Source organism: Entelurus aequoreus, linkage group LG21 (assembly GCF_033978785.1).
Source record: "Entelurus aequoreus isolate RoL-2023_Sb linkage group LG21, RoL_Eaeq_v1.1, whole genome shotgun sequence".
NCBI lineage: Eukaryota > Metazoa > Chordata > Actinopteri > Syngnathiformes > Syngnathidae > Entelurus > Entelurus aequoreus.
Window position 1 is genome coordinate 15,142,882 of NC_084751.1, and position 14,868 is coordinate 15,157,749.

Below are 14,868 nucleotides of genomic sequence, written 5' to 3' on the forward strand. Positions count from 1 at the left end.
CAATGTACTAATATAATCCCCTTCAAGGAACTCTTCAAACTTAAAGTGTTTAAAAAGTACAAAGAAGAAGAACCATGATAAACATTCTGAATTTATTTCATCCATTCATTCATTTTCTAGATAATCTTACTCAATACATTGTTTTTGGGGTCCACATTTACAATAAGCTAAGGACGGAGGGCAGACTTCTCCCTTCACTATTAGTTTTATTTTGCATATTCTGAAGAACAATTCTTCTCAACAAAAGCAGAACTGTCATCAGCACTGTCATCAGGAGGCCAACACAGGCCTGACTCTCTATTCTTATTTTTACAATTGCATGGCAAATAGGCAACCATTTGACCCTGGAACAGAGTATCTCCATGTTTTGGGGAAACCTGTCGATTGGACCAATATACTCGCATAGCATATTTTTGACTTTAGAGCAGGGTTTCATACTCAATTTTAGCTCAGGGGCCGCATGGAGGAAAATCTATTCCAAAGTGAGCTGTAATGGTAAAATCATGGCAAAATAAAGACAACCCCAGGTTGTTTCCTTTGTTTTACTCTGGCCACATTATGAAAATGTACAAATCACAAATAATCCTCTGGACAAAACACTTTAAGTTTGCTGAAAGTTCTGAGGAAATTGGTGCAGTTTCAAAAACACAATGAGTTTAGACTTTGTCTCAGTGTATCTACAAAACCAGCATTAAACCTTTAAGTCACAGTCTTTCTGGGATTGAACAAAAAACACAACATGTAAACTAGAAATGTCCGATAATGGCTTTTTTGCCGATATCCGATATTCCGATATTGTCCAACTCTTTATTACCGATTCCGATATCAACCGATACGATATATACAGTCGTGGAATTAACACATTATTATGCCTAATTTTGTTGTGATGCCCCGCTGAATGCATTAAACAATGTAACTTTACCATGAATTGATTAACGTGGACCCCGACTAGGTGGTAGCGAGGGGTGTGTATTGTAGCGCCCCGGAAGAGTTAGTGCTGCAAGTGGTTCTGGGTATTTGTTCTGTTGTGTTACGGTGCGGATGTTCTCCGGAAATGTGTTTGTCATTCTTGTTTGGTGTGGGTTCACAGTGTGGCGCATACTTGTAACACTGTTAAAGTTGTTTATACGGGCACCCTCAGTGCGACCTGTATGGCTGTTGATCAAGTATGCATTGCATTCACTTGTGTGTGTATAAAAGCCGCATATATTATGTGACTGGGCCGGCACGCAAAGGCAGTGTCTTTAAGGTTTATTGGCGCTCTGTACTTCTCCCTACGTCCGTGTACACAGCAGCGTTTTAAAAAGTCATGAATTTTACTTTTTGAAACCGATACCGATAACTTTGAAACCGATACCGATAATTTCCGATATTAAATTTTTAAGCATCTATCGGCCGATAATATCGGCGGACATCTCTAATGTAAACTCTTCTCGGTATCAAATACCTCCTTTGTCATGTCCACGTGTCAATCCAGTGCTAACTCAACAAACCGTAAGGAACGGACGTAAAAACTATTCAAAAGTGTTAAGTTCACTTTTATTGTGTTTGACAGAGACATTTTGGGGCAAACGAGGGTGCCGATTGACAATGTGTTCGAAGCAGAAGACATAAAACGGCAGGTTTTAAGATCCATGTGGGTCGAGGAGGAGGAGCCACAGTCTCCCTTTACTGTATACCTGTCAGGTGGGGGTCGCAGCTTGCTGCGGGGTTGTTCTTCCAACGCAAAAACGGCTCCGGACGACAGCGTGAAGGTAGGCTTGGATTTATTTAACATAAATAACTCACTACCATAACCACAAAAATACAACAAAAAAGGCAAGCGTGCCTAAAACACAAATTAAGGTGCTAGTTAGCAGAAGCTATGGCATAGACTATGAAACTTACTTGGTCAGAAAGAGACATGAACCGGTGTGACATAAAGACAATGCAGGCAGAACGAGTGATGAACAAAGGTGGGCTTATATAACAGTGACATGATTGGTGACAGGTGTGTGTGAGTCTAAACGTGAAACAGGTGCGTGACATGGCAGGTGAAAACTAATGGGTGACCATGGAAATCAAACAAAACAAGGAAGTGAAACCAGGAACTAAAAAAAGAGTCCAAAAAATAAACAGCACATGGCCAAAACAAAAACATGATCAACAAACATGACAATGCCTCTTGCTTGGCCCCATAATAAACCGTTTGCTTGCCTAACAGAATTGCTATTGTGAAATCAAGTGGACACATTTAGAACAGCAGTTTCTTTTGTTAAAAAAACCAGCTCATTTTTATACTTGGCAAACTCATCACGCGGGCCGAAAAAAAGCTGTTCGCGAGCCGGATCGGCCGTACGTTTGACACCCCTGCTTTAGAGGCTCCACTGCCTTTGAAAACAGCTCCTAGAGTAGAAATGTTTATGCATGCAATGAAGAGACACTTTGCGCTGGAACATTGCCCTCCTGAGTTCCAAATGTAAATCCTGCTTGCAGGCTGATAGGACACTGATATAGACTGACACGGTGGCAGGATATGAGGCGGGAAAAGCACATTTATCAATAAAGAAAACACTTAGCGGTGCAGACAAATTTCAAGCCCACATAAGAAAACTGCTATGTGTGCGATAGTTAGGAGGCACAAGAGTTCTAGAGCACCGGGACTTAGAAGTGCTTCATAGGCCAATGCACTTTGGTTCATTAATGAACTGTAGGTTTATAAGTACCACCACTCACGTAAATGTTGACACCAGCGTTGACCTCATTGATGAGACAGTGTGCTGTCTCGCGCGACGTGACGACCAGGTTCATCGGCCTTGCTTCGGCCATTTCCAAAGAGAACATCTTCCCGTCCTGGTAGAAAAGACAAAGAAACACACTTAACAATTGTGCCCGTCGTATATCCGCCATTAATAATTAAGTCCAAGCAGGAGTGTCCACGATGACTCACTTTTATATGCAAATGTTCCACTGCTTAAGCATCGGATGAGATAATAACCGCTAATGCTTGATATGAAAGCTTCATAATAAGGAGTTAATGGTTGCGTCGCAGGGCAAGTTTTGGCAGTGGATGAAAAGCAGAGTGTGATTAGGAAAAGGCGGAGAAGTGAAGCGGCGTAAATATTCCCCCCGCGCTGTCAAAGCATCCCGGTGAGAGTTACTGTGGAGCCCGTAATGAGGTTCTTTGTGCCGCGTCGAGTGTCGGCAATGGTTGTGCACACAAAGCACAACCTTCGAAAACGACTGCTCTGTTTTCCACCTACCACGGGGTTATTTGTCATCATAAAGGACTGAGGTGAGAAGCGGTCATCTTTGCTGCCACGTCGTCTTAGGAATCAATCAAATTTAGCCAGTGATGACGTGTCAACCAAAGTTGACATAATATGAATTAACTATGAAACGAACTGGACTTACAACACAAGCAATGCCAAACTATTAATCGATTTGAACTATTATACAAGCATCGGGTCTGGTTAAAATATAGAGATGAGGGTCTTTAATTTGAGCTGCTGTTGTCTCAAAGTGTTAACGTGTGCTCAATGTTTCCTTACCATTGTTGGTATTTTGTCCCTTACCATTGTTGGTATTGTTCATTCTTCCTACATTGTTGCTACAAATTATTGTTAAAGTGTAATAATCATTGTTACCTGTGGTAATGCCACCATGATACAACATGTGTATTATAATCCTTATTATAAAGTAACAGTGAAACTCAATGTATTAATCACTGAATGGAGAACTGGGGGTGGGATTAAATAAATGATCTTCTTTCCACTCCTTTTCAGGCAAAACTGGATCATCATGCTTACATAATGTACATTATGTCATGTCTGTGATCATATTTTGTTTAAGTCATGTTCTGTTTGGTTTTTGGACACTTAGTTCCTGCTTTTTCACTCTCTTGTTTTGTCACCATAGCAACCATTAGTTTCACCTGTTTCACATTTTGAGTCATGCACCTGTTTTCACTAATCATGTCACTATTATTTAAACCGATAGTTGCCAGGAAGTCAGCCTGGCGAGATTACCTCTGCTCACTTCATGCCATGCTACTTCTGATACTCATGCCTGTTCATAGTTATGCTTCTTGCCATGCCACGTAAGTTTTGTTGTTTCATGTCACAGTTAACGAGTTTTGCTTCATGTTCATAGTTTCTGCCTTTGTGCAAGTTTTTATTTCATTAGCCAAGAGTTTGTACTTCCGCCTTGTGCGCGACTTTTGTTCTTTTTTTATAGTAATAATAAAATATGTCCTTACCTTCATGCCTTGCCCGCTCCAACTTTCCTTTGCATTCCGGGAAAACAAAACACCCAAAGTCCCCTTCTTGTCACATTACCTTTAGCATTATATTAATTGATATTATTATGTGTTGTCTACCTTGTACTTTTTTTTTTATACGTCATTGCCTGAAATAAATGAATAAATGAAAAAAATCAATGAACTTAAATACTAGTACTGAATATATGTTTATGCGATTGTGTGTCTGTTGAAGGGATGTCACGATTACCGGTGTAAAGATACACTGCGGTAGAATTTCAGACTGTTAGTATTACTTTGTATATCAGTTATATTATTACAATTTTAATTATTGTAAAACCGTGATCGATTAAACCACACAAGGAAAAACTCACAGTGATACTGCTAATTTCTTAGAGAAGCATATAGTGTACTAATCGCGAGCTACTTTAAATGTTATAATACAAGCCACATTAACGTTTTCAAAATAAAACTTGGTTAGAAGATTTCAGTGTGTGCGTATAAGTACTTTCTGGGCACAACAATACCGGGATAATAATGATAACCGTGATAATTGTGGTCACAGTTACCGTGATATGAAATTTTTATAATGTCACATCGCTCGTCTGATCACGTTGTCTCAGTAGTTAGTTTCAATGAGGTGCCCTACTTTTTCGGCCATTGTGCTCTATCCAGCTATGTGCCAAGTTAGGGATGAGCATAAAAGAATTGCAAACCCGAGAAAACAACATAATTTATCCTAAACATAAATAATGAGCAGACTAAAATGCTGATCATGTGGCTAGAACAACAACATAGACCACATGATTGTTCTACATATTTTGCACTTCTTTTAGTGTTGAGTTTTTTTCTCCATCAAACAGCATAGCATACACTGTCTTACTGTTCCCGGTACCGGTACTCAACGATACCAATTTCCAGTACTTCTGGGTGTTCTTGCATTATTAAATGTTAATTTCTTTAATAATAAAATTAGATTGTTTTAATTTACATTTAACAGTGAGCTGATAATGACAAAAGGCTATCCAGTTGTTACATTTTAATTTCTAACACTTCTAAGTCTTATTTGCAAGTATCATATAGTAGACTTTGCATGTGGTTGCAATTCTAAGACATTAGATGGCAGTAGTGTATAGGCTACACGGTGTGTTGCCTAGTCAGGGAGTAGTCTTTGCCATTAAGTTAATTGAAGTATTTTGTTAAACCCTAAAACATGTTTGTACTGCAAGTATTGTACTTATTTCACACCACATGTTTGATTGTAAAGTGCATCTTAGTTACAGTTTTGTAAAATCGCGTATGCTAATTAGTAGCATGTCTATTGCAAATACAATGTAAATTAGCATTGAGCTAGCACATTTTGAAAAGTGGAGGCTTATTTTACGTTTCAGTGTTTTCTATAAGGCATACTTTGTTGGCATGTACAATTACAACATTACCTGAGGCAAGAACACATACATCCTTTTTTCAATGCATTCTAACTTGTAAATAAACATCAATAAAAGTCTGCTTACGGTGGAGCCAATGGGAGTCATGACATCATTGCGTCTATTGCGTCTTTTCCGACCATAAAACCCAACAAATAACCATCCAAAAAGTGCCAACAATACTCCATTTACATTTTGTGACCTGAATATTAATCAAGTATGAGTGATAATGTTATTGTAAGCGCTAACATATAAATCATGTCTCTCACCTGGATAGTAAATTGATGTGGACATAAACTAAGAAGTTGGTATATTTTGACAGCCAACTTGATCCTGGAAATGGCAAAACAGACACGTGAAAGACGCTTCTTTCCACCCACCTTTTTTCTTTGCGAGGATTATGAGTCATGTTTAATCCAAACGGGAGTGTATCAACATTATAACAGTCAGCATCCCAGTGAGAGCAGACCTTGTACAGTAAGTGATGTTTAATTGTGTTTGTTGGCTCTCATGAAGTCTGCAGTGAGTAGTAATCAGTGATGTTGTCGAAGGAAAAAGCGAACGTTGTGATGTTTTCTTTTAAATTAATGCGCTATGTAAGCTTAAAACGAGAAAAATACGTAAATGTTACATTTTATTATGAATGTGCCTGTTACTAAATTACATATATACTTAGTCTGTATAAATAATCTTGGTGGAAGTGTTTTTAAGGGCTTTAATAGGAGGAATAGAGCAACTCCTATAAGATCCATTCTAAGCTGACTTTTTCTCGCATTGATTTACTAGAATGCATAAAAAAGACAAATATATATGTGTGCTTGTCTTACATAAGGATTGGGAATGACAAGCAAAATTCCAAAGAAAGTGTATTTCCCCTTTGAGTATGCGTTTGCCCGCCAAGTGTTTGAGTCTGCAAGTCTGCAACTGGATGTGACAAACAACAAAGGCATTGGAATATGCGTTTGATTTTACATCCAATCCAATCCAATCCACTTTATTTATATAGCACATTTACAAAACAAGAATGTTTCCAAAGTGCTGCACAGCCATGTTAAAAACAATATTAAAAACAATATTATGCTACACCAATGACTGAATAAAAACAAATAATAAATTAATAGAAAACCAATAGAAAAACAAAAAAAAATAAATATGATTAAAAACAATTTTAAAGGGTAAAACCAATTAAAACAGCAAAATAGACATCAAAATTTATAAAAAAAACACAGAGGACAACAGAGGACAGAAGACCACACAACTCACGTAGTGTTAAAACCAAAGAATAAAAGTGGGTCTTAAGATGAGACTTAAAACACTCCACTGTGGAAGCAGTTTGAACATGGAGGGGCAGAGTGTTCCAGAGCTTAGGGCCGACCACAGAGAAGGCCCTGTCTCCCCTGGTTTTAAGTCTCGTCCTGGGCACCACGAGCTGGAGCTGGCTCTCGGACCTCAGAGCGCACGCAGGAGTGTAAATTTGGATGAGGTCCGAGATATACTGAGGTGCCAGTCCATGTAAAGTTTTAAAAACAAACAGCAAGGTTTTAAAATCAATTCTAAAATGAACAGGGAGCCAGTGCAAACTTGTAGGATCTAGACCTGTTTTTTTAATCAAAGGCTCAACAACAGCTCTTTTACAAAAAGAGGGGACACAGCCAGAAATCAAGCTGCTGTTGATGATGTCCCTAACAGACAAGTCAATAGTGTCCCAGATTTCTTTAAAAAAGCGAGGGGGGACTGGGTCTGTGGGACAGGATGAGGGTTTTAGTTTGTCGACTATTCCTGTAAGCTCAGGGATGGACACAGGCTCAAACTGACATGAATCAATAACCAGTAGCTATCATGCATATGAAAGTACTGAATTCGGTACCCATCCCTAGTCACTACTAGCCAGCAGATCCGATCCCAACAGGACCATACTGTTCCATTTTTCATTTCCATTCTGTGGAAAATGGTTCAACTGAGACACAAAAGGTCATGGCACTTTACAATTGTATTTAATGTATAATAACGGTAATGTACCATTTTTGATTCTGGGGTGGGAGGCTAAATGTCCTTTGTGACTTCAACAGCAAAGAGACAAACCCATGTGCTTGTTAATGCATGCACAGTAACATACATCACATGATGCCAGCAGAGCACTTCTATTTGTCTGTATATATGCAAACATTTTGATGCCCGTGTATTCTTTTTTGCTGCTTATTTAGTTGTTCCGCCATCAAGCATACAATGTCTTGACTAAAGAATCGTATTTTCTTTAGGACAGTCATACTCTACTGCAGTGTTTTTCAACCACTGTGCAGATACAGGCTGGTGTGCCGTGGGAGATTATCTAAATTCACCTATTTGGGTTAAAAATATTTTTTGCAAACCAGTAATTGTAGTCTGCAAATTATTTGTTGTTGTTAAGTAAAGCGTCTACGACGTCTAGAGCTCGGTAGAGTAACCGTGTAATACTCTTCCATATCAGTAGGTGGCAGCCGGTAACTAATTGCTTTTTAGATGTCGGGAACAGCGGGAGACAGTGTGCAGGTAAAAAGGTGTCTAATGCTTAAACCAAAAATAAACAAAAGGTGAGTGCCCCTAAGAAAAGGCATTGAAGCTTAGGGAAGGCTATGCAGAACAAAACTAAAACTGAACTGGCTACAAAGTAAACAAAAACAGAATGCTGGACGATAGCAAAGACTTACTGTGGAGCAAAGACAGCGTCCACAAAGTACACCCAAACATGGCATTACAATCAACAATGTCCCCACAAAGAAGGATGAAAACAACTGAAATATTCTTGATTGCTACAACAAAGTAGATGCGGGAAATATCGCTCAAAGGAAGACATGAAACTGCTACAGGAAAATACCAAAAAAAGAGAAAAAGCCACCAAAATAGGAGAGCAAGACAAGAACTAAAACACTACACACAGGAAAACAGCAAAAGTCGTGACAGTACACCTACTTTTAGACAAGAGTGATGATGCACGGTTGGTTATGGTTTAAAGTAGTATACAACAATTACGACTTTTTACTGTCGTTTTTAATGATTTCTGCTGGTGGTGTGCCTCCGGATTTTTTCAACACAAAAAATGTGCCTTAGCTCAAAAAAGGTTGAAAAACACTGCTCTACTGCTATTTGTCTTCTGATTTTTGCAAACTGTGGGTCAAAATTTGGGAAAAATTAGCCTGTCACTAACAGCCATACAGCAAATCTGATCCTATTTGGAAAAAAATACATTCCTCTTATAGAGTTAAGTGACAAGTTAATAAGATCTATATGGGTGGGTGGTAGTCAGATGGATCAGCTGTTATGGTACAAGTGTCAACTTAAGACTGTAAAACGTTTAAAACTTGCCCAAAAATGTGCACCAAACTACAATAAAAAAAAGGAGAATAGATGTTTCTAAGCGGTTTGATGACAAATTCAAGCAACGTCTCTTTTCTCTCCCTCCCTATCTGACAGTGGGGATTCAATTAACACGGCTTCTAAATTGGCTTAGTTTGTTTGAAGTGTTAAAAATAACTTCCAGCTGCAGACAAGTTCTGACTCCTACTTCTAGCCTATTGCGTAACGAGCCGAGGCTGTGACAGCTATGCCTGCTTTTTGTTTTTTCTTCCCTTTTGTCGTCGCCGTTGTTGCAAGTACGCAATGTCAACACGTGAACAAGCGGTGCAAATAACTGTGCGGATGCTAACGAGGTAATGCTATTTTTACATCTGCAGAAAACGTCAAAAGCAAACGAGAATTTGCATTACTCATTTAGGTCTGCATATGTTTGCAACATGAGTGTTACAGCATAATTTTACTGTACTTTTGTATATATTATCATACAGACCAGCGCTAGCTGGTATGCTGAATATTAAAGCTCATTCATTCACTTCATCATGAAGCTTTATGTCAGCACCACGGTGATAGGATTTGTTAATATGAATCAGCCCAAATGAACACATAGTACATCTGAGGAGTCCCACTGTGGGATTATCAAGTTTAAAGTTAAGGAACGTTCTTCCCTTCCCCAGACTGATTTAATACCAGTAAGAAGTTTGTTTGTAATTACTTCAATACCAAAATGACTTCAAGATTAGCACATTAAAAACAGTGAGAGATTGTAAATGAATTCAATTACAGTGTACATTTCTACCGCGTTGGAAACAAACAGCTCTGGAATTGTCCCTCCGGTGAAAATTTAACCTTCTTAAAAACTAATTTAAACTCTTTTTTGTGTGTGTTTCTTTTTGATTGAGAGTAGATCGTTTTCTGGGTCGGCTCCAATTGGGGAGGAACAAGCGTGCAAGGGGGACCGACGCGCATCTGTAAAACCAAGTTAATTTTCTTTCAACCTGATTTTGAGCGTGATCCAAGAGAATTGTGATGAGCTCAGGCCTGAGCCGCGCAAATTTGCACGACTTATACTGAACAAATTAGGTCTAAAGAGACCTCCGAAGTAATTGTCTGCCAGCATAAAAAACACAGGTGCGGCATTTACACACAACATTAAAGCGGGGTGTGTGTTTTTTGTCCTTCATACGAATGAAAGGGAAGACATGCATTTAAAACACATTCTTGTCTTCTTTTATCATTATTATTGTTTATTTATCAATATTCTACTGACTAGCCAGGACACAGAGAGATGGATTAAATTATTGAAGCGCGGATGATAGATTGACGAATGAAGGATGGATGGATGGAAGCTCAATGAAAGAAGGAAAGTAGGAGGGAAATAAGGAGGGAAGAAGAGAGAAAGGATATGTGGATGAATGGATGGATTGATGGATGAAAAATGGGAGGATGGATGGATAGATGGATAGACTGAGGGATGGATGGATGATTGATGAATGCATTCAAGAGGATAGGTTAATGGAAGGAAGGAAGCATGGATGGATTGAGGCATGATGGATGGATGGAAGGATAAATAGATGGATGAAAAGATTGATGGATGAATATAAGGATTGATGGATGGATGGGAGGATGGATGGTAGATGGACGGCCGGACAGCCGGATGGATGCAAGGAAGGACAGATGGATGAATGGAAGGATAGTAGCATGAATAGGTGGATGGATGGTTGTAAGGATGGATGGATGATTGGTGGAAGGGTGTCTGTATGGACGAATGAATGGTTGATAGATGGATGGATGAAAGAATGGAAGCATGTATGAATGGTTGTAGGATATATAGATGATTGTTGAAAAGATGACAGATGGATGTATGAATGGATGGACAAATATATAGATGGATGGATGAAAAAATGGAAGCATGGAACAATAGATTGATGGATGATGGACTGATGGATGGATGACAGGAGGGTAGAAGGGTGGATGATGGGTGGTTGTAAGGATGGATGCTGGATGGTTTTGGAAGGATGTGTGGAATGATGGACAGATGCATGATGGAAGGATAGATGGATGATTGAAAGGATATAAGCGTAGATTGAATGATGGTGGATGGGTGGGTGGAAGGATAGATAGATGGATGGAAAGATTGATGGATGGCTGGAAGGATTGATGGATGATAGATGGATGGATGGACAGATGATGGATGTAAGGAAGGACAGATGGATGAATGGAAGGATGAAAGGATGGTAGCATTAATAGGTGGATGGATGGATGGTTGTAAGGATGGATGAATGATTGTTGAAAGGGTGTATGTATGGATGAATGAATGGGTGATAGATAGATGGATGAAAGAATGGAAGCATGTATGGATGGTTATAGGATAGATAAGATGATTGTTGGAAGGATGTATAGATGGATGTATGAATTGGATGGACAAATAAATTGATGGATGGATGAAAGAATGGAAGCATAGATTGATGGATGATGGACTGATGATAGGAGGATAGACGGATGGATGATGGGTGGAAGTAAGGATGGATGATGGATGATTTTGGAAGGATGTATGGAATGATGGACAGATGCATGATGGAAGGATAGATGGATGATTGAAAGAATAGAAGCGCAGATGGAATGATGGTGGATGGGTGGGTGGAAGGATAGATAGATGGATGGAAAGATTGATGGATGGCTGGAAGGATTGATGGATGATAGATGGATGGATGGACAGATGATGGATGTAAGGAAGGACAGATGGATGAATGGAAGGATGAAAGGATGGTAGCATGAATAGGTGGATGGATGGATGGTTGCAAGAATGGATGAAGGATTGTTGGAAGGGTGTATGTGTGATGAATGAATGGGTGATAGATGGATGGATGAAAGAATGGAAGCATGTATGAATGGTTGTAGGATAGATAGATGATTGTTGGAAGGATGTATAGATGGATGTATGAATGGATGGACAAATATATAGATGGATGGATGAAAGAATGGAAGCATGGAAGGATAGATTGACGGATGATGGACTGATGGATGGATGAATGGATGGATGAATATATAGATGGATGGATGAAAGAATGGCAGCATGGAAGGATAAATTGACGGATGATGGACTGATGGATGGATGATAGGAGGATAGACGGATGGATGATGGGTGGTTGTAAGGATGGATGATTTTGGAAGGATGTATGGTGGATGGGTGGGTGGATGATGGATTGATGGAATGAAGGATAGATGGATGGTTGATGGATGTATGAAAGGATAGGTGATGGATGGATGTTGCAAAGATGGATGGATGATTTATGTATGGAATGATGGAAGAATAGATGGATGGATGAAAGACAGGAAGCATGGATGGATGGATGGATGGATGGAAGATGGATGGATGATTGTTGGAAGGATGAATTATGAATGGATGGATGGATGGACGATAGATGAAAATATGGATGGATAAAAGAATGGAAACATGGATGGAACAATGGGTGGGTGGATGGATGAGTGGATGATGGATATAAGGAGGGACAGATGGATGGAGAAAAGATCCTATAATTGTGGGTACACAGTCTACAAAATGTAACAATAATTGTCGCCAGATCAAAAGGTAGTTGTGGCTTTAGGCAATTTCCTGTGTGTTTTTAATCAACTTCACAAGATGGCAGTAGCCGCATATAAAGTATCATGAGCAGCTTTATCGACTTTGGCTTAAAAAATGTTTGTTTAATGTGTGCACAGTTGCTTATAATGAACCAGTACTAATTACAACTTTGCTAGTGTTGCTGCTGTATATTTATGCACGCCCTATTAGCATGCAGTAAATGCCATATAGCTATATTTATGTTTTGTTTATTCTAGTCTGAAAACTCCTTCCTGTAGCTGTCTGTCTTGTTACCCAATTGAGTCGTCTTCCGTTTAGGAGCAAATATGTACAAAAAGTTGGGCCATTACATATCCTGAGTAGTTCAATGAGTTTGTAATATCAGGTTTAGAGTTGAAAAATGCATAAATGTACAGTAAGTTTATTTTTAGAGAGCTACAGTAAATTTAGCACATGGCAGCCATTTGGTGCAATGGCACAAACACTGCTAAGGATTGAGCGTCCTTTCCTACCCAGGTGCGTCACAGAAGGATAACTCCTGAAATAATCCACCCTGGATTGTCTCCAAATTCTCTCCATTCAATTATGACGTTCTTTCACCGCTTTCAAAATTCTTTGAGTTGTTTCCTCTTTGTTTTAAATATAAATTCCCAGTCCCATTTTTTGAAGGACCTTTGATTATGCTGTTTCCAGTTATTCTTTTGGCATACTCCCCTGAAAAGAAATTGGCTGAGTAACCAGGCCGCTACGTGCGAGACACCGACAGGCAGCTCCTCCCTAGGATTTCTCCCGGCCTTTGCATCCTCCCGTGATGCTCTCACTCAGAAATTATCGACATAATAACGGGAAAAAAAAAAGGCTGGAAATAAGTGTTAAACAAAAATATGGAGAAGGAAGAGAAAAGAGCAAAATACATCCTTACCGATCGGACAGCTTGGTAAAAAAAGCATGAAGTCAATCATCAATGCCAAGGTTAAATCATTACAGAGATTTGTGCACCATTTTTTTGTGGGGAGAACAGGTCTATTGTGACACAAACCGCTAAAAATTTTAATAAATGCTGATCGTAAGATGTGTAAGATTGATCTTGATACCTCTGTGTGAGCTCATGTGTTTATAAATCTTATTTTTTTAATATTAGCATCTATTTTTTATTTAACATTTAACAGTAAGCTGATGTAACTTTGCTGTCCAGTTGTCAGCTCTTGATTATAGATATAGATTATAGATACCCTTTTCTGAGTCTTATTTGCAAGTACTATATAGTAGACTTTGCATGCAGTTGCCAATCAGCTGAATTGGGTCTTTGGTTGCGCCCTACAAAGTGTTCATACTATAAGTATTGCAGTTATGACACACTGTATGGCTGTAAAGTGCATCTTGGTTGTAGTTATCATTACTAAATGTGGAGGCGTTGAAATCGCCATGTAAAATTGCTGATGCTAATCAGTAGCACGTCTATGGCAAATCCAATGTAAAATAGCATTTAGCTATCTTACTATACATACAAGTGTTTTCAATCAGGCATATTTGCTTCTTTGGCATGGAAAATTGCAACGGAAGTGTGACTGAGCCCACTATGACTGATGCTTGAAGGCTTGTTTTCCCACCAAGATTTGGAGCTGGATGTGACGTCGCATGCAAAAAAAAAGATATTGGAATATTGCACCGGAATTTGATCGGCCCTTATTAAAGTACCCATACCTAAACCTATATCAATTAATTACACTTTGAATTATTTAATCTATTGAACATAATTACTCATTAATTAATGTCTAATATAGCTAGTTCATGCATTTATTTTGTATGTTAGTAGATGTTAGGAGACAGTTTAATTTAGGTTCAGGGAGAATGTTTTCAAGTGGTGCACTCCATTTTGCCTCACTTCAATTAAAAGGAGCGGTTTGCACCTTCAGGTGTATGCTAGTTCTGGGCAAATTAAGGGTCGGGGGCCGCACGCAGCCCGTTAAGCTTTTCAATCTGGCCCGCCGGACATTCCCAAATATTTTTTTTAGATCTTTAAGATCGAAACTGTAGCTGCCATTATGATGTACAGTGATGTTTTCAAATGACCGTAAGTCTTGAAATATACAAAGTATTTCAATGGTTGGAATCTGCGCTTTTGCATGATGTACTAGTTACTATGGTAATCTAAGTCACAGCAGCTCAGACGAGGCACCGAGCAGTGTGGGCGTTAGGGAGCTGAGCACTGAGCATAAGGCCGTCTGTCATAATTGTTTTAGCATTCAATCAGACATTATTGTGAGGTTTTGTACAAATCCCGTTTC

General features: G+C 39.0%; 1 protein-coding gene across 1 annotated transcript in view; it reads right to left on the reverse strand.

The window, feature by feature from the left end:
• The window catches only part of eng (endoglin), a 108,949-nt gene that overhangs the window by 35,252 nt on the left and 58,829 nt on the right, over window positions 1-14,868 (reverse strand). The window contains exon 4 of the mRNA XM_062031043.1: window positions 2,716-2,832. Coding sequence (XP_061887027.1) covers window positions 2,716-2,832 — 117 coding nt within the window. The remainder of the gene's footprint in view (window positions 1-2,715; window positions 2,833-14,868) is intronic.